Source organism: Ptychodera flava, chromosome 22 (assembly GCF_041260155.1).
Source record: "Ptychodera flava strain L36383 chromosome 22, AS_Pfla_20210202, whole genome shotgun sequence".
Classification (NCBI taxonomy): Eukaryota; Metazoa; Hemichordata; class Enteropneusta; family Ptychoderidae; genus Ptychodera; species Ptychodera flava.
In genome coordinates this window covers 31221456-31241370 of record NC_091949.1, presented here as the reverse complement: position 1 = coordinate 31241370, position 19915 = coordinate 31221456, and the positions used below count along the sequence as shown (strand labels likewise).

The following is a 19915-nucleotide window of genomic DNA, read 5'->3' as shown; positions in this document are numbered from 1 at the left end:
TACCATGGAAAGAGAAAATCTAACCAATCACAGATTTTAAGCGGGTGGCCGCTTTTTAAAAACAGCGCCCTCGCATGGTATTTTGAATACAAAGGAACGCCCCTTTACCATACATGGGCATACTTAGATAACAGGTGACAGCTAATATCCCTTTAATGAGTTGTTATGTGATGGTAACCCGGCCCCATTTCAGCGACATGGTTCTTCAGGTCAATTATTTCAGTTGCTTAAATTCTACTTAGTTGACCGCAAGCAGAGAGTAGCGATTGGCAATCATCTTTGTGAATGGGATGCAGTATCTTCCGGTGTACCATGGGGGTCTTTACTTGGTCATCTTTCGTTTAGTATTTGCATAAATGATTTACTAAGCAGTTGTGGCGATGTTAAGTGTCTTTTATATGCAAATAGTGCTAAAACTTTTAGACAAAAACAAAATTTATCAGATTGTTGAAACTTCAAGATGACATTAACAGATTGGAGGCTAAGAGTAGTGTGTGGAAACTTGATTTGAATGTCCAAAACTATTTTGAAATTTCTTTTACTAACAGGAGATCTGTCATTTATTTTAATTATTGTATATCTTTGAAAAGGTAAACAAGGTCAAAGATTTGGGAGGTACTTTACAATAAAACCTCGGCAGGTCTAGTCACATTTCCCACATTGGTAATAATGTTAATAATGGTGTCTTTAAAACGCAATGCCAAGATATTTCACCAAGTTCGGACTTTGAGAACTCTATATCTGTCTCTTGTAAGAAGTAGTCTTGAATTTTGTTCTGTAGTGTGGACGCTGTAGCACCAGTCCCACAAGTCAACTTTAGAGAGTGCCCAAAGAAAATATGTAATTAAAAATACCTATGTTTTAAGATCCATACCTTATATCAAACAGATCAGTATGAAGAACCTTTGCTCTGTTTTTAAAATTCAAATGTTACGACAACGGCGTTTTTGTCTCGACATGATGTTTTTACATAAATGTGCAACTGGTATTTATAACTTGCTAGATGTCCTTTAGCTTTGTTTTAATATTCCGAGTAGACATCTACGCACCTGTCCAACCTTTAGATCACCTAGTAGCCGTATCTATATTACTGAAATCACCTATTCAAGGTGTATGGACAGTTTTAACGAACTTTTACTTTCCCATCCAAATATTGATCTCTTCAGTAATCGTGCTCAGTTTAAAACTTACATTAGAGATTCCATTTTTGTAGTTAACTTTCTTAATTATATTTCCTTGTGTGCTTCCTTAGGTACCCCTGTTGTATATACGTCCCTTTTTCTATGTAGCTTGTTCTCTGATTGTATTTGTCTATACCTGTAGTTTGTGTTTTGACTGTATTTTTTGCAACCTGTAAATGGGACTAGATGCCGTAGGCTTTCCTTATAAATAAATCAATCAATTAATCAATCTTAGTAAATATCATCGTTGCTTTCATGAATTTCAAAATGCTGGTCGCTTATAGAACGGCAAAATTGTTCTTAATTGATTCTGTCTTCTATTACAGGCTTAATGGCGTTTGAAACAACGTACTCCAAGCGATTGTCCGCGAAAGATGCTGTGCTGATCATTGATTCCTCTGTTGAGGTCTGTGCCCAGGACTGTCTGCATTTCAGCGAGTTCGTGTGTTTGTCATTTGATTACCACTTCGAGAAGAGATATTGTTATATTAATCCTGGAAATAAGGACACGATTGTCTTCTTTCTGACAGAAGATTCTAATTATGGATACTATGAGAGAATTTATTATGGTAGGAAGATTTGCGTTTTGAAAATTTAATAACAGTTTTTCTCGTCTTTTTCACTCTTCTCGGCTCTCCTAAAACACTGGTAACCAAATGGATCCCGATACGTTGAAATATTTCAAACACAGAAGTGGTGTTCAACTGTACCTTGTGTCTTTCACAAGATGTAGTACTATATTATTATATCATATCCAAGCGAGGTGTTACTGTCCAGATATGTGTGTGTCGCTCCACAGGCATGTCTGTCTATAATGAATGTTTATCTTGTGTTTGTCTGATTCAGGGATTAAGTATGTTTTCTGACCACGTCTAAAAGATATATACATGCCTTTAAAACATACAATCTACTTTCTAAAAGCGCAGACTTCTAGCACTGATTATGTTATGGATTTCCCTTTGAGCGCTGTAATTTTTCCCACAAAAATTATAGTGTGCAATGTTTTACCAGTTGTGTGAATTTTTCTGTAATTTTTGTTGACAACTTCGGACAAATGAACATCACATTTTTTTTCAAAATTTTAGAAAAAAATTAGAAAAAACTTGACTGGTGTATATTTTGATAGAGGGACAAAAACTGACTTGGCGCTCAAAGGGTTAATTATGAAAACATTCTCTTCCTTGTAGATTTTAGCGCCCTTGACAACAACACAGTGTTGAAATTTGAACGCTTTCCAAACGCAATGATTAAATCAGACGATCCGCCTCAGAAGACAACTACCGAAGAGTGTGCGCAGCTCTGCCTGGACGAGATCACTTTCGATTGCCTCGCTTTCACATACGAGCCAATGACAAGTCAATGCAGGCTGCACAATGCAAGTCACTCATTGGATGGCATTCCCTTGATTAAAGACTCCAAGCATGACTACTATGACCGCAGAGGTTTGTAAAGTGGAATCGCTTACTACTTACTAAGACAGCGACAAGTATTTATACACAACTTTCAATTTTGTGGAAATGATAATACGATGTTAAAACCAAGGGGGATTTCAGCCAAGTGACCTTTAATGTGAAGAGGGGTTGCATTAAATGTCCAATGCAGTATAAAGAAGGAAATACAGGTCAAAGTGGTAGAGGCAGGAGTCAATACCATATCTATCAGTCATGCCAGTGCAGTCGAGAAATATCGCTCCTTTCAAGTGTTTAGATGCGAGGCTAAAAAATCAGGCTTTTAGCATAAATTTAGGAAGAATAAGCTTACAACGTTGATTGCTATTATATTCTGAGAAGTACTTGCTTATTTTTACTACGTCGTTTGGAACATACAAGATAACGATTCGTGAACAAAGCCACGCAGAAGTGCCTTTTTCATGCATATTTTCTACATAGGCTATCGCTTTTTTGTAATCCCTACATCAAAGTAGACTTGTGCCCCATTTTACAGACAGAAACTCGTCAATGAAAGATTCTGAAGCATGCTTGCAAGAAGGTCCCGAACGTACTCGACTTTTAGTGTTGATTAGAACGTTTTGTACATTTGGTCATTCTGCCGCTGTATCTTAGTAAAAGGGTCACTTGCCCATCCACACACTATTACCCTTTTTGATGATATTAAATATAAATTTTACTATTACCCAAACGGGATTCGTAAATGATGAATGCCATCAGCGTTAACAAACGATTATGCATAGTTGCATTTTGTTTATAGGTATTGAGTGTTATGCACTAGAAGATGGGGGGGACTACCGCGGTCGTATGTTTGTAACATCAAGCGGACAAATATGTAAAAATTGGAGTTCCTTAGATCCATCAAAATTTAAGGTAACTCCATCGACAGAACCTGGCAAAGGGCTCGGTGATCATAATTACTGTCGGAATCCAACTGGTAAATCTACGCCTTGGTGTTATACAAGTGACAAAATAGAAGTATATGAACGTTGTGCAGTGGGCTTACCCAAATTGAAATGTCTGTCACAGAAGCCAAGGGAAGACAACTCGATAACGTCTACTTCTCAGCCAGATTCTGAAAAAGTTACACAAATGGCACGGGACTGTTTCGCTGATCCAACTGGCCAAGGCTATCGTGGAACCAAGTCAATTACTGTGACTGGCAGGCGATGTCAAAACTGGTTGGCGAATTCACCACATTCTCCAACATGGTTTCCAACCATTGGTGTCGAAGATTACAATTACTGCCGTAATCCCATCGACAGTGAGGAGGTTTTGCCATGGTGTTATACTACTGATCCAAGTGTGAGGTGGGAATACTGTGATGTAAGGGAACCACCATGTGTAGACCCAGGTACGAGAACTTATATCATGTGCTATTGCAACCATCATTGTCATTGTCGCCGTTTTCCTTCCTTCCATCACATACCCATTTTCTATTGAAAACCAATACAATCTTAAATCTCCCTGTATTTCTACTTCAGCATTTTTTTTCAAAGATATACATTGACTAATGGCTTGAGAACTTGACACAAAATCAGTACATCACCAATCGTTGATTACATCATACACCGTGAACTTCATAGTATTTTCGATATTGTCTAAAGTTGCTTCAAAATGATCACTGTTAGCTCATTTTTTTAAACATGATGGTTAACGTTGTAGCTCTTTGCTTACTTCTGTTACACTGTGAACGATTTTACAGAGATTATTCAAATTTGTTCTTAAGTAATCATTGTGTAAACAATAATTACGTAATACAAATCATTAGGTGTACCTTGGCCGTATTTATGGATTATAAGCTCAGAGTTTGGGTCACAATTCATTGTTTGGGAAGGCCATACACTCGTAAATTATTTGGAAGCAGAATGTGCGTCGGGAACAAATATTTCGACTCATTTTTTTACAAATCTTTTCTAATCTACCACTCATTTTAAAGGTCTTTGAATGAGGAAATGTTCAACCGTCTTAAATTTTCGAAAATCGTAATTGTTATTTTCCCCGTAGAGTTAAAAAGGGTTTGCAGCCATTTTAAATATCAACTATCAGGTAATTTTTGTGTCTAGAACCGCGATTTTACAATGAGACCTGATTTTTATTCTTCAATATTCATGCTTGAGTTTCATCAAGGAAAGGTTGAGCAACAGTTTAAGTCCTTAACTTTAATGGCACGTACCACCTTACAGTGGCGGTCACATAAGTCCTTGCTGGCATTTAAAATAACATGATGTTATGACATTTCTCGCCATTTGAAAGTCGTACCAAGTAAATCAGTTTGTTGGATATTAATCTTTATGGCCCTGATACGGCTTTTGCGGGCTGAGGTCGTACGGCAGAAGGGCCCGAGCGTGCGAGGGCCCATACGTCGTACGACCAAGGGCCACGAAAGCCATATCAGGGTCGTAAAGGTTTTATCATATATCTTATGGAATGATAAATATGTAGTTTACATAATATTCAACACTGTTTAGGCGATAAAAATGCGTACGATATCAAAAATTCTTCGCCATTTGTGTCAATTTTTCATAAATACGATGGCTGCTCCCCATCGCGGATTGACATACATAATGACGTAATTTGTTTACCTGCAGAATTCTAAAACGTGCAAAGCAACGTGCATTCTAGTAAGTGACCAACAGAGGTCCAGGCTGAAATCGAGGTGTAAGAAAGACAAAAGCGTGATGTCAATTTATTGTAATTTATACTGAACAGGCACGCACTTAGTATACACAGGATTTCACTAGAATTTAGAAATAAAAACCGATGTCACCGGCGCGGCTCCACTGTTGCCACACGCAACTACGATCTGAGCGAGCAGACGTTTTCCTAATCTCGCGCTGGCTTTGTGTACGAATGGAACGTTTGCCGATAACAACGCGGGTAGCAACCAGAATCGAGGTAGTTCAGAAATGCACGCGATTGCTCATATTTGAGCACCGGCTGGGGCGTGATACATAAAAAAATGTACGGAAGCGAGGGCGCTTCCCCCATAGCTGTACACAGGCACGTGAATGTAGGTATATGATATGATCTGCCCTCTAAAATTGAGATGCTATCTTTACAGATAAAGAATGTTATACATCTGAAAATGGAGCCGATTATCGAGGTTATGCGTACATAACTAATTCCGGAAATAAAGTTTGTAAAAAATGGACAGACATCAAAGTACAAGATGATATGGTCTTCAACTCCAGAAATGGAATAGGCGATCACAACTTCTGCCGGAACCCAAGTAATGCCGATGCACCATGGTGTTACACAACGATTTCTGGAGATTCAGTTGCATTTTGCGATGTAGGACCACATCAGTCGGAATGTCCACTTCCTGCCATATCTGACACTGAACTGAAAGAATGCTTTTCCGACCCGAAAGGTTCCGATTATCGTGGAACTGTATCAAAGACAGTTTCTGGCCTAACGTGCCAAAAGTGGACAATGCAAATTCCACATGCGCACACCAGAACCCCCGATTTGTATCTTAATGCCGGCTTGGGAGATCACAATTACTGCAGAAACCCTGATCAAGAGCCAACACCATGGTGTTATACCACAAGTCCGTACATAAGATGGGAATATTGCGACGTTGGAGAAAGGGACATGTCATGCACGCTGTTAGGTAAGCTTTTCAATATCAGTAAGCAATATGGCTTTGACCGTAAATTTGATTATAACACGCCACATGCTCACTCCGTGTTGCGATTCGCTAGAATACGTTACATGACGAGAAAATAGATACGTCTAGTCCCAACTGACTCGACAAAAGTAACATCAGAGGGTATTTCGGAAAGGCTGTTCCCCTGTGGAAATAGTTTTTGATCAAATTTGGAAAAGTGTCCAATCACGTGATCATAGTGTCGTCTGAAGTTTTGAAACAAAAGCTGGTGACCAGGACGTGATGAGCGCCCAGTATGAGAGTAGAGTTTCTCTCGATTTCCATTCCAACAGCATAGGATATTGAACAGCTAATCGCTGAAAAAGATTCAAGTGTAACGAAGGATGTTGCTAGGTACGTTTAGAAGATGTTTGGAAGGAAGTGGTACTACTGTTACTGCTGTGGAGAAATCGCCAAGTAAATTTGTTACAACGGATGATAACAAAACACATAAAAACCATAACACAATACAAATGAGCGTGTGGCTTGTTATAAAACACCAGTAACCTGGTCTTTGTTATCCCTTGTGGCCGTGCCTTACTAGTGACAAATCGCTATATGAGTCGGTCAACGGCCTTGAGGAATAGCGATGTGTTTCTGGTGACGCACGCTCCCTCGAGGTAAAAAGGCCGCTATAGCCGTCATGACCAGTGTAGTAGGTGTTTTCTATCAAAGGGGTTCGCTATATCATTGGATTATGTGTGACTGCTAGTTCAAATAGGAGAGTATGCGTTTGCTTGGAAACATTCACGTGTGACGTGAGCTCTTAAAGAAAACATGTGTTGTTGGCTTAGTATCTGACAGATTGTTATGTGTTTGCAATACAGTATCGGCATTATCAAGACTGATGGCAGCACTTCCCTGAAAAGTATTTATCTTGATATATTGCTTATAATTGATTGTAAAATCACATCATGAAACACATATATCCTTTCGAACAATTGGGTTATTTCAGTCACGTCCATAAGATAATCTTATCGTAGGTACAGTTGTACAATGTTTGTTTTTGACCTCGAAACGTGCAAAACATCTGCGGATAATTTGAAGTGGGGCAAAGTTTTATTAGCCAAACGAAAACATAGTTACCATATGAAACACCTTTGCCACTGCAAGTACTTATTTAATGTATAGACAGCGCTTCTATAAGACATCACTGCCTCTTATTGGGAAGGCTAACCGTGTTTGTAGTTGTATTAATATAGGTTATTTCATTCAGTTTCTGTCGGGATACCATGATTAAATAACAAAGACAAATCCTGCGTGATTTTCTGATGATGTGTGTTTGATTTTATCGTTGGTGTTCGACAAATGAGGATGCCAAAATCTCAAAACTCATTTCCTACAAAGAAATTGCATCAACAGCATATCACAACCCCTACAGTCTTAAATCACACTGACAACAAGTGTTCACAAATTTCGAGATAATTGAAAGTACAATCGCATATACTGCAACATTACGACTTTGCTGCATTTTGTAGCTAGTTAACCAAGACAGCATTATGAAAGACCAATGTACCTGAATAAAACTGTCAAAATTATACCCTGTCGCTTCAAATACATTTCAGTACCATGTAATGTTCTCTGAAGCTTAGCTTTTCATGATATCACAATACTCTACATGCTCCTAAAATGGTGACATTTCATTGGTTGTAAGCGAAAAGACAATGCCTATTGTGCATGAACGTGAATAGAAGGATATTCCGAAGTGCATAAACCATACGCAAAAACGATTTTTTTTTGCCTTTATTTCACGACCCCAAATCGTTTCCATTGCTAATATAAAGTTTCATATTGCAATTGTTCACGAAATGATTACTTGACGGAGATGTAATGCTGATGTATTTGATGTTCATGTACTTAGTATTAATAGTATTATCATTATCATTATCAACAGTATTACGCGAAAACATTCCGTTTTTTAAGTAAGTGCTCATGCTTTTGCAACGCCTTCGAGTTTTAAATGTCCTCGCATTCGACTTTTTGTTTAAATTTCTGACAAATATGTCTCTTACACACCCAGGAATCGAATGCTTCTACAATCGAAGGGCGACTGATTATCGAGGGTATATGAGTACTACCATTTCTGGTCATACATGTCAAAAATGGACTGAGCAGTCGCCTAATACCCATCCATATCATACGGAATTTTATCATCTACGAGGTATAGGAGACCATAATTATTGCCGCAACCCAACAGGAGAAATGCCGTCCGCTTGGTGCTACACAACTAACCGCGATGTCGGATACGAACTTTGTGATCTTAAGATCGATCGGAAAGAGTGTGTGACAGGTACCTTCAATAGGCACAAGCCGAAATGTATCACCCCTTTTATAGTGGGCAGGACACGTTTACTCTATCATCCGGGTGGGGGAGGTATTTTTACAAAGGCCGATAGGGCAGGTAGACTTTCTGAGTCTTTTGTTATAGAAGGTTTGCCGATGGAGAGGGCATTCTTTCTTTGAAAGAAAGTACAGAGTTTTTCCTAATGGAAGAGAGTAGTGTGGTGGAGATGGGTGGGAAGTAACTTATATTTAAATGATGATCAGAGGTCTGTTGTGAACAGCTTTCACTCCTTCACGTAATATTATGTTAAATGTACCTTTCAAATATTTACTTTAAAACAACATACGTTACAGTTTGTCAAAATCAGTTGTTTGTCCCTGTCATTTAGTTTGTATGTTATTTGGCCAAATGGAGCGGCGTCTTTCTGCGTTGCAGACAAATACACTATAGAAGGCATACAGAAAAAACGCTATTGCATAAACACATACTGTGGAAATGAGATATTAGATTTTGACCATTTGAATCATATGGAGAAGCTAACTGATCGGTTCAGAAATTTGGCAAGCCGGAATTTTTGTTGTGTGCTATTCAAAAATAACCACTTATAAACACAGTCATGCGTTTTTGAATGAAGGTATTGTGATCTGTTAACACGTCATAAATGCCTCATGATAAACTAAAAGTGTTTTATTGCGAAATGACAAACGGAGATGAAATTAGGGAATTAACTTAGAGAACGTTTCAAAATAAACTAATGCGTGAACTGCCACTACAAAATTTTCGAAAGGATTTCATCAGCCATACAACCGAGCGTTGGGCCATTGGTGAGCTACAGACAGAGTCATGGAATTACAGAATGTTAGTTGCTCTACCCTACGTGGCCTACTGTAAGGGAACAGATCAAAATTCATTCTGTGAACGAAAATGCCTGTCCTTGTGATGCCGAAGCTCGTCACGCTACAAATACTTGCGATGTCATCAACACAACTTCTTTCTCTTTTTTCTTTATGGTTTGATTAGATCACGTCCTGAACGATTTCAATGTCTCATTTGCGCCTCTTGAAGATCTCGAATATGATCAACAATATGAACAGATGACTGAAGCGCAGTGCGCCGCCATGTGTCTGGAATACAGTGCATTCGTTTGTATGTTTTTCGATTACTCCGTTCAAAACCACACTTGCTATCTGAGTTCCAACTCTTCAGATCAGAGCCAGCCGTCAACTGTACAACAGGACATCGTTCGGTACATCAGGATTCTAGATGGTGAGCAGATCGCTGCAATAATTATAGCAAATAGAAACATCTTCTCATATTTAGTTGAGTTTTGAGCATTTAATTTTTATAAGGTTAAAGTTCAATGCAAAATCAATCTTATCGAAAATAACGTTCATCAGAGATATATAAGCTTAGCTGCCGGAGATGTACTCGTAGACATTATTTTTAATCGGTTTTGTGTGATCCAATTTTGACTATGCTGACTCGACAGAATTTAAATGCGCAAATAACAAAATACGCTCTTGATATAAGAAGCCAATGTGCACTTGGTTCTCAAAATTTTATAATACTTCTCACACCTTCTTTCTCTATCGACTCATTTTCAGTTAAGTTTCCAACGTCTTTAATTTGCGATAATTAAAACTCTGTATAGTCCCAGTACATGTAGCGCATAATATTTCTGCCATTTTGAATTTCACATATCTTCTCTTAAACTTTACCCGGTGACATTTGGGTTTTATTATCGCTTGTCGAAGTAAATCCATCAAAGTTCCAACTAAGGAATATTAAGCAACATAAATCGTCTGTTTTCGAGACGCCGATATTATCAAGGCCCGATATTAAAGTCGTTTTTCAGTTCCTTGTCACAATGACCACTCTGAAATTATTTTGATTAACACATATTACCTAGTCGCTACAGCGTTGGTGTATACCTATCAGCTAGTAATAAAGTCGGATTGCTTGTTCGGTTTAACGTACAGATACTGAAGTAGAAATACTTCACTTAAAGTTCAGTCGCTATCCGAACAAGAAAATGATTGAAGGTGGTCTGCAAAGGAAGGTCATTGCTGGGAGTATATCTGAATGCATCACTGCGTGTATTGAAATGGATATATTTAAATGCAAGTCGCTGGACTTCAGCCCGTCGCAGTCAACGTGCAATTTGTATGAAAAGCCATCAGCCAATGTTGGTGGCTTAATGAAGGAAGACATCTCTTACATACATCTTACAAGACAAGGTAAGCATATCATCCTTTACGCCATGTGCCTCTCGCAATACCTTCGCTTTCACATATCCATGTACTTGGACAAACCATGTTCTCATACACGCACACTCTGATGATTGCGTCAAATGTTGACAACTGCCTATGGTACATTTGTTTATGGTTTGACATGCTGAATTTGTCAAATATACGTTTGTCTTCCAATCTTGTTAAAAATACTTAAACCATAATGAAATAGCCAATGAATAAAATAAGGTAAGAAAGGGACAATGAATCAGATTTGATATGATTTGTTTTGTCATGAACAGGCGGAACTATGTGGCCATGACATCTATACACTAAAAGAGTGGTACCATGAGCTTCAATTGATAACTTAAGCCAACGTTTCATAAATATTTATCGATTCAGTGCAAAAATAAACTGTCTTTCTCGATTGAAATAAAAATTCGGTGTCATTACGGAAGGAAATAAATAAGAAAAGTATAATTTAAAAACAAAAGATATAAATGTGATTTAATATTTCATTTTAAGTTGAGAATATTCTTTAAAGTGTATTTAGGAAATAAACAATTTTTAACAATTTGAAAAAGTCATACATCCATACTTCCGACATACATACACTTCTAATAGTTGGCGTAAAAAGTGCAATGAGTGCTGATTTTACAAAAAAGGTAAAATATGTTATACAATGGTACGTATACAAAAATCACAAGAAAATCACTAAAAGCCACTACTACCACTCGAAAAAATATTACAAAAAATCAAAATGTGAACCACATACAGAAAATCATTATAAAAGCGGCGGCTGCTATGTATCGAAACACATGTAACCGTGGACTTCTACGATGGAATGAATTCAAATACCATGATACTAAACCACCTCTTTTTTTGGTAATTCCTCGTCTATCCTCAAAGATCACCCAAATCATTAAAAATGAATAGTTTTGAAGAAATCTGCCGCATGTTGAGAGAACGTCCATTGTTTTCCGTGTTCGACAAGACGATGAACGCAACTAAAACATGCAAATCTATATTCCACCTTTTGTTTTACCTTTGTTTCACACAGGGGGGATCACCCTGTTTTCGAAAGTTGGAATGTGGGGTCACCCTGTTTTCGAAAGTTCGAATGGGGGGTCTGCCAATTTTTGACGTCGGCAAAAAATAATCCACCCACAGTCCGAAGAAACTGACCAGTCCCTAATACAACAATTGTGTTTACGAGAATTAGAAATGATCAGATACTCAAAACATAAGTAAATCAGCGACGCTCAACCGACAGAGTATATGAGATTCATTGAAGACGGCATGGAGGTCGCAAGAGATCTCTGTCTTCCTCCATGCCATGTTTAATGAATCTCATGTACTCTATGAGTGTCGCTGATTGACTGGTGAATTGGAATGTCTGATCATTTCTACTTCTCGTAAACGCAACCAAGCACTATGCTCTGTGTACCGCCATTCTCCTTGCGTCGAATGCCCCGAGTAAAACCCAAGACCAAAAATTGCTGTCTTGTTACCCAAATTTGCCTTCATCCATCATAGTGCATGGGTTTATTGCACCAAAATTTCGGCCGGCATCCGCGCCCCATGAACAGTCACGGACCTGAACTATTTTTTCCCAAGTTAAAGTTTGATTTCAGCTCTGTGAGACTTGCAATGTCCATAGGACGAACGATAGTCATCGATATCACACAATGAATTACTCAGTTTGTTTTTTTATAAGTTGAAAGGTCACCTCAACGCCACTGTAGTGACGTTCTACAGAGAGCCTCGAACAACAGTTTTACGCCAGCAAAATGGCGGTCTCTGGGTAGTAATGTCGGTTGAAGCTAGAAAAAAGGCGATATTTCAGTGAATTTTAAGCGGATTTCTGGTCGTGTTGAGTCCCTAATAACCAAGTTGTCGATGAGAGTTGGCAATTTGTACTTTGGATGTATCTGGATTTGTGGTTGTGGATTTGTGATTGTGCTTGATGTTTTTGCTTTTTCCCTGATATTCAGCATTCATAGTACCTTTATAACAAATACTCGTGTATGTTCGTCAATAAGTATGAGAGTGTGGCATTTCCAATTTTTTGCAAACAGTTTATCTTCTCATTACGGTTTAAAGAGTATTTTAAAATTAAGTATTACATAACATTCTACTCTTTCTAGCAGCGAATTTTTATTTCAAACGAGAAAGAAAGTTGCACGTCATCTTTATCTGTACAGACACATTAAAACATTTAATGACACATATTTTCAAATGAATGCTCTTTTTATGAAAAGGTACATTAATAAAAGGCAATGATATGGACGAAAGAACTTTTTTCTTTATTATTCATACACGTTTAAGACATTATTTAGAAAGAAAATTTGACAGTTTATTTTTACTCTATGACGATAAATATTTTTTGAAACTTTTGGCGCACCGTAGTGAAACACCTATAAAGTAAAAAAGAACAAAAATCGCTGTACCTGGTTTAACGAAAAGTATGAAAACAGGAATTGGCGCTGTAAACAATGTATCTTCCATAATGTACTTTCAGAAATAACACCACAATCTATGAACTGGGCGGTGACTCCGAACGTCCTATCAGCCTTTGAAGAATATAGTTTGCGCCTTTTGCCGGGTTATGACCATAAAATTTTCCATCGATCTTCAGAAGAGGAGTGCGCAACACACTGCCTAAAGGAATCTAGCTTTATTTGTCTTACATTTGAATATATTTCTTCGAAAAGGAAATGTATTTTAAGTCGCAAAAGTCACAGAGAATTGTCTCTACAGCTAGAGGATGGAACTGAGACACAAACGAATTACTACGTAAGGTGGGACATAAAGACTAAAGGTATGTATGTATGTATGTATGTATGTATGTATGTATGTATGTATGTATGTATGTATGTATGTATGTATGTATGTATGTATGTATGTATGTATGTATGTATGTATTATGTATGTACGTATGTACATACGCGTGCGTTGATTAATATGTTTGTATATACCCTTAAAATGAATAGTATATATATATATATATATATATATATATATATATATATAAATATATATATATATATATATTATATATATTCTCTATCTGTCTGTCTGCCTTTCTCTGCTCATCTGTCTGTCTGTCTGTCTGCCTCTCTATTTAGTTGTATATATATATATATATATATATATATATATATATATATATATATATATATATATATATATATATATATATATAACACTGACATATTAATTTTTATGCAGATGTGAACAACAGCTGCCCAGATGGATACCGAGAATGTGGCTCGGGAGAATGTGTATACCAATATGCAATATGTGATACAGTACAAGACTGTGCCGACAATAGCGACGAGGTTGAATGCAATCCTGAGGTTAAAGGTAGGCATCATGTGATTTGTTGAGAATATAAGTTGGACGAAAGAAATTAGACGGCAGTTTCTACGTTTGACTGGCCACAAATAAGCATCTTAAATGTCACATAAGAGGATGTATACTTTTAATCATTTTAGGGCCCAAGGGTGAATCGGACAGCTTGTCGCTGAGTGTGCAAAAAGTAATAGAGTGTCTCGATTATGTAAAAAAAATTACTAATGCGATTGATCCGCATCAGTTAATAGATTCCAGAGAGTAAAGCATAGACCACAAGTTTGCAAGTAATAATCATGAACTATTCATAGAAACGATGTGATAGTTACCCAAATTGATCAGATATATATATATATATATATATATATATATATATATATATATATATATATATATATATATATATATATATATATATATATATTATATATATATATATATATATATATAATATATATATATATATATATATATATATATATATATATATATATAGTTACGTGCAGAGAAAACGAACAAAAGGGTGAACTCAGCAGTTTCCGTTTAAACAAAATTTATTACAAAAATAAAACTAATTGCTAAGTCAGGGATAGAATACAAGCTTTAAAAGTGTACAGACTACTTATCTCAGCTGGGACGGCAAAGCTCCAGTCTCAGAGTTGTAACAGTCAGTCAGATGAATGAACAGTCCTTTGGCTTGCAGGCTTGAAGTTGCACAAAGTCCACAGTGTAAATCCAGCGTGGCAGTGAAGGTCTTGAAAAGTCTTGAAATTAATACTGCTGGAGTTTCCAAAGACTTGAAGTAACACGCAAGAGACACAATCCCAAATGTCTGACTGCAAGCTGTGCATGTCCATATTTGTACACATGTGCTTACATAAGGGCATATAAGAACAATCTAGAACTTTTATTGACATGTTAATTACTGTTCTAAAATTATCTCTCTTGCACAACTCAGTAGATTTCCAGAACATTCCAAACATGACTAATTGAATTCAAGGTTGTGAGGTCATTAAGGGCAACGACCTTGAGAATGTTCTAGACTGATTGAACTCAGGTCATGATGAGTGTGTGAAAATGACCTACATAACACACCCCTCTTCAAAAAAAAGAAAATCAAAGAAAAAAATTTTCTTTTACAAATGTTATCTTAAAAGTGTGAACAACAATAAACTCTTAATACGAGAGAGACAGTCTGCAATTAAATTGTCTCTGCCTTTGATATGTCTAATATCAAGATTAAACTCCTGTTACATTAAACTCCATCTTAACAATCTCTGATTTTTGCCTTTTAATTTCTGCAGAAAACAAGAGGGTTGTGATCAATATAAACCACTATTTGCTGATTTGAAGAAGTAACATAAACTTCAAAATGCTGTAAAGCTAATATCAAAGATAAACACTCTTTTTCAATTGTAGAGTAGTTTCTCTGGGATTTGTTAAATTTGCGTGAAAAGTAGCAAACAGGATGATCTATCCCATGACTATCCTCTTGCAATAAAACAGCACCAGCAGCCGTATCACTAGCATCTACAGCTAATTTGAATGGCATACTGAAACATGGTGCAGACAAAACTGGAGCACTTTGAAGTATGGTTTTAAGTGTATCAAATGCCTGTTGCCATTGTTCTGACCAAACAAACTTTACTTTCTTTTTAAGTAAGTTAGTCAAAAGCTCAGTAATTGTGGGGAAATTTGGACAGAATTTTCTGTAGTAACCAGCCATACCAAGAAAGCGCATTAGTTGTCTCTTGCAATTTGGTGTGAGAAAATTTGAAATGGCATTGATTTTGGCATCAACAGGTTTTACCTCACCCTGTCCTACAGTATGTCCAATTTAAGTCACCCTCGCCCAACCAAACTCAGATTTGGCAAGGTTTACAGTCAACATTGCTTTACTCAGTCTCTCGAAGAACTTCCGCATGAGCTTGATGTGTTCCTCCGAGGTGTCACTATACAAGACAATGTCGTCGACGTAAGCTCCACATCCGTCTAGCCCGGATATGACATCGTTGATCATCCGTTGGAACGTTTCCGGAGAGTTCTTCATTCCGAATGGCATCACCTTGTACTGAAACAATCCGTCTGGTGTAACAAAGGCGGATATTTCATGAGCACGATCCGTCAGAGGGACTTGCCAGAATCCCTTCAGTAGGTCAAATTTCGTCACATACTTGGTTTTTCCCACTCGGTCGACGGAATCATCAATCCTTGGGATTGGGAAAGTGTCTGTCTTTGTTAAAGTGTTCACTTTCCTAAAGTCCGTGCACATACGATAACTGTGACCTGATTTTGGCACAAGTATGCACAACAAACTCCAGTTACTTTAACTGGGTCCAATAAAGTCATTGTCCAGCAGGTATTTGACTTCTTCCTGGAGATATTTCGCTTTTGTTGTATTCAATCTGTATGGATGTTGTTTTACAGGCTTACTGTCCCGAACATCAACATCGTGATAGATGACGTTTGTCCTCGTTTGAACATCTTGAAACAGGTGTTTATATTCGTAGAGCAGCTCTTTCACCAGTTGTTGTTGTTCTGGCTGGAGGTGTGCCAACTTTGTAGACTCAAGATTCTCCAGGATTTCTGAGTTCTGAAGCTTGACCGAGCCCAGCTTTGAATTTAGAGTATTTTCACTCAAGTCAGTTTCAGTATCACTATCTTCATAATGGTTTTAAGGTAAAGGGCGACGAATTCAGACGCGCACACATTTAGAACGTTTCTGCGCAGATTTAACACCAGCCTGTTGCAAATGGGTTACTTTGTAGCGCATGTATGTAACATCACCTGTCATTGTTGAAATTGCGCTTTTACCTAATTTTTTGACCCAGTCTCTTAGAAATACATGTGACCTATAACCTTGTCATATTTTGACCCCCTAGGAATCTGGTTTTTATTCAATATGAGTGAAAAATTAACATTTCTCTCCCATTTACATGGCGCATATTACCCATTCACCTGGAGATATTGTAAAAAGTAGCGTGGTGACACCCTTTTATTAAAGTGTAAACTAAATGGTATTATGTCAGGATTTTATTCGCCAAGTTTGGTCAAAATGACATCATTCAAAGCGACAGGAAGAAAGTTCGAAAATTATGTAGTGATATAATTTCGATATCGTCATTTGTAATCGATACTTATGTAAAAATTCTTTACAAACATCATGAAAACTATACATTCGATATATATTGATCTTAAATCTTGGTATTTATTAAAATTAACTCATTTGCTATGCTTTTTATAATTGCTTTCTTTAGTTTAAGTGAATTGTATCATTTTTATTTATTTCTAACGACGCCATTTTAATGTCCGTTTTCCATGGAAACGAGCGTGGTGACCCCCATTTTTTATTTTATTTTTGCACTTGCACAACTTCCAAGAATATTTGTGCAAAGTTTCAAGAAATGACACCGCAACTTAATTTTGACGTAATTCGTAGTACTTCACCTTAACTGACTGCACTGACAGGCTGGGTTATAGTAGGATTATCCCTATCCAAATATGGCTTAAGCATATTTATGTGACATAGCTTTTTTTGTTTTTGCCTGTCAGGTGTTACTATGATGTAATTTAAATCACTCTATTTCTTATCAATTAGGTATGGCCCAAAGTAACAAGCATGGAGTGGTCTGCCAGGAACTGGAAGTAGAACAAGAACTTTTTGACCTGGTTCAAACTTCTGTTTTGAGGTGTTTTTATCGTATTTGGTTTTCATTGACTGCTGAGATGACTCAAGATTTTCTCTAGCTAATTCACATGCTTTAGAGAGTTTTGTACGAAAATCTGAGACATATTGTAAAATATTCAGACAATCGTCATCGTCTGATAGGAATTTCTCTTTAACGAGCTTAAGTGGGCCACAGACTGTATGTCCAAATACAAGCTCAAATGGCTAAAACCAAGAGACTCCTTAATTGACTCTCTAACAGCAAAGAGCAGAAAATGAATTCCTTCATCCCACTGCTTCTCTGTGTCAAGACAGTAGGTCCTAATCATATTTTTCAAAGTTTGATGATATCGCTCAAGAGCACCCTGACTTTCTGGGTGATAAGCGGATGACCTATACTGTTTAATGCCTAGCTGATCCATTACTTGTTGAAAAATACCAGACATATATTTGGAGCCTTGATCGGACTGGACACATTTCGTGAGGCCAAATAAAGTGAAAAATTTGACTACAGCTTTCACTATAGTCTTTGTCTTTATATTTCTCAGTGGTATGGCTTCTGGGAACCGAGTAGATGTACACATTATTGTAAACATGTACTCATTTCCTGATCTTGTTTTGGTAGGGGCCCAACACAGTCTATTCGTATCCTACTAAATGGTTCTTGAAATGCAGGAATTGGCTTTAAAGGGGCCTTTGGAATGGTCTAATTTGGCTTTCCTACCATTTGACATGTGTGACAAGTTTCACAGAAATGTGCTACATCCTGCCTGAGATTAGGCCAATAAAAGTGGCATAGAATTTTATGATAAGTTTTCCTGACACCTAAATGACCAGCCCAGGGGGTTTCATGGGCCAGACGCAATATTTCAGCACAATAGGGCTTTGGAACCACAATTTGATGTTTTATAGCACCAATCGTCATTAACCAAGACATCTGGAGGTCTCCATTTACGCATGAGAATACCAGATTTTGTATAATAGGAAACAGAGCTATCTGAAGTTTTACCTTCATCATCTACCCTGTCAAACAAACACATAATATCTAGGTCTTGGTGTTGTTCTGCAATGAGATTTGATCAAGAAAATGTCTGACATTGGTCAGCAGAAGTTTTACTGGAAGTTTCAAATCCACGAGGAATAAGGGAATGACCTGTGTCAAACACCTGACTGAGAAAGGTGTCATTTAAGTCAACATCTGTGACATCATTTTTGAGAATATTTTGATTCTCAGAAGTTTTCTTTGACATGGTTCGAGTAATAACACATGAAGGGAAAAGACCTGGAATTTCCTCTTCTATTGGCTCTGGATTCTGATCTAAACTAGGTTTATCAGTCACAAGTGGATTTGTAATGACCTTGTCCCCAGCAAGGTCGTTTCTAAGAAGAAGGTGAATCCCGTCAAAAGGCAAAAAAGGCTTAATAACTAAAGTCACAGTACCACAAACAAAGTCCGAAGACAAATAGACATTATGGGGAGGAACAAGAATGTAGTTATTACAATCTACCCCCTTAATAAGAACTTTAGAACTTGAAAATTAATTTTCAAAAAACGGCAGGGTATCTGCCAACAAAAGAGAACGGGAGGCCCCGGTATCTCTTAAAAGTTTGACAGGGGTAGCGGAAGAGAAGTCACTAGAAAGTGATATAAAACCATCATGAATAAATGGTTCGAAAATACCCATAATGCTATCTCGAGAAGAATTAACCTTGACCTCTTTGATTGGGTATAAGAGGGGTTTAACCTCAGAAAATGTGTTGCACACATTATTAGACTCTAATTGAGTTGATGAAGAAATAAAGCCGGTGGGCTTAGATCCACTTTGACCACTTTGACCTTCACGTTTTCTTTTCAATTTGAAACAGTCTGACACTAAATGGCCGTCTTTCTTACAATAATTACAAGAAAGTGTACCGAACTGTTTGTCAGAAGGAGATTGAGACTTGGGATCTGATGATGTGGGAGTGTTACTTGAATTTTGTGAACTGTTGTCATTTGATTTCCTACTCTCCTTTGAAAAATTCTGGGATGAAAACGAGGAGTTAAATTTACCTGCAATGTTTCTGTATGAAAAGGACGTGGATGGTTTGCTGAGAAACG

General features: G+C 37.3%; 1 protein-coding gene across 1 annotated transcript in view; it reads left to right on the top strand.

Annotated features, from left to right (window-relative positions):
- Positions 1 to 19915, top strand: part of LOC139123185 (uncharacterized) — a 65776-nt gene that overhangs the window by 26668 nt on the left and 19193 nt on the right. The window contains exons 6-14 of the mRNA XM_070689282.1: positions 1508 to 1750; positions 2369 to 2623; positions 3390 to 3983; positions 5694 to 6245; positions 8302 to 8571; positions 9586 to 9831; positions 10545 to 10802; positions 13315 to 13614; positions 14025 to 14159. Coding sequence (XP_070545383.1) covers positions 1508 to 1750; positions 2369 to 2623; positions 3390 to 3983; positions 5694 to 6245; positions 8302 to 8571; positions 9586 to 9831; positions 10545 to 10802; positions 13315 to 13614; positions 14025 to 14159 — 2853 coding nt within the window. The remainder of the gene's footprint in view (positions 1 to 1507; positions 1751 to 2368; positions 2624 to 3389; positions 3984 to 5693; positions 6246 to 8301; positions 8572 to 9585; positions 9832 to 10544; positions 10803 to 13314; positions 13615 to 14024; positions 14160 to 19915) is intronic.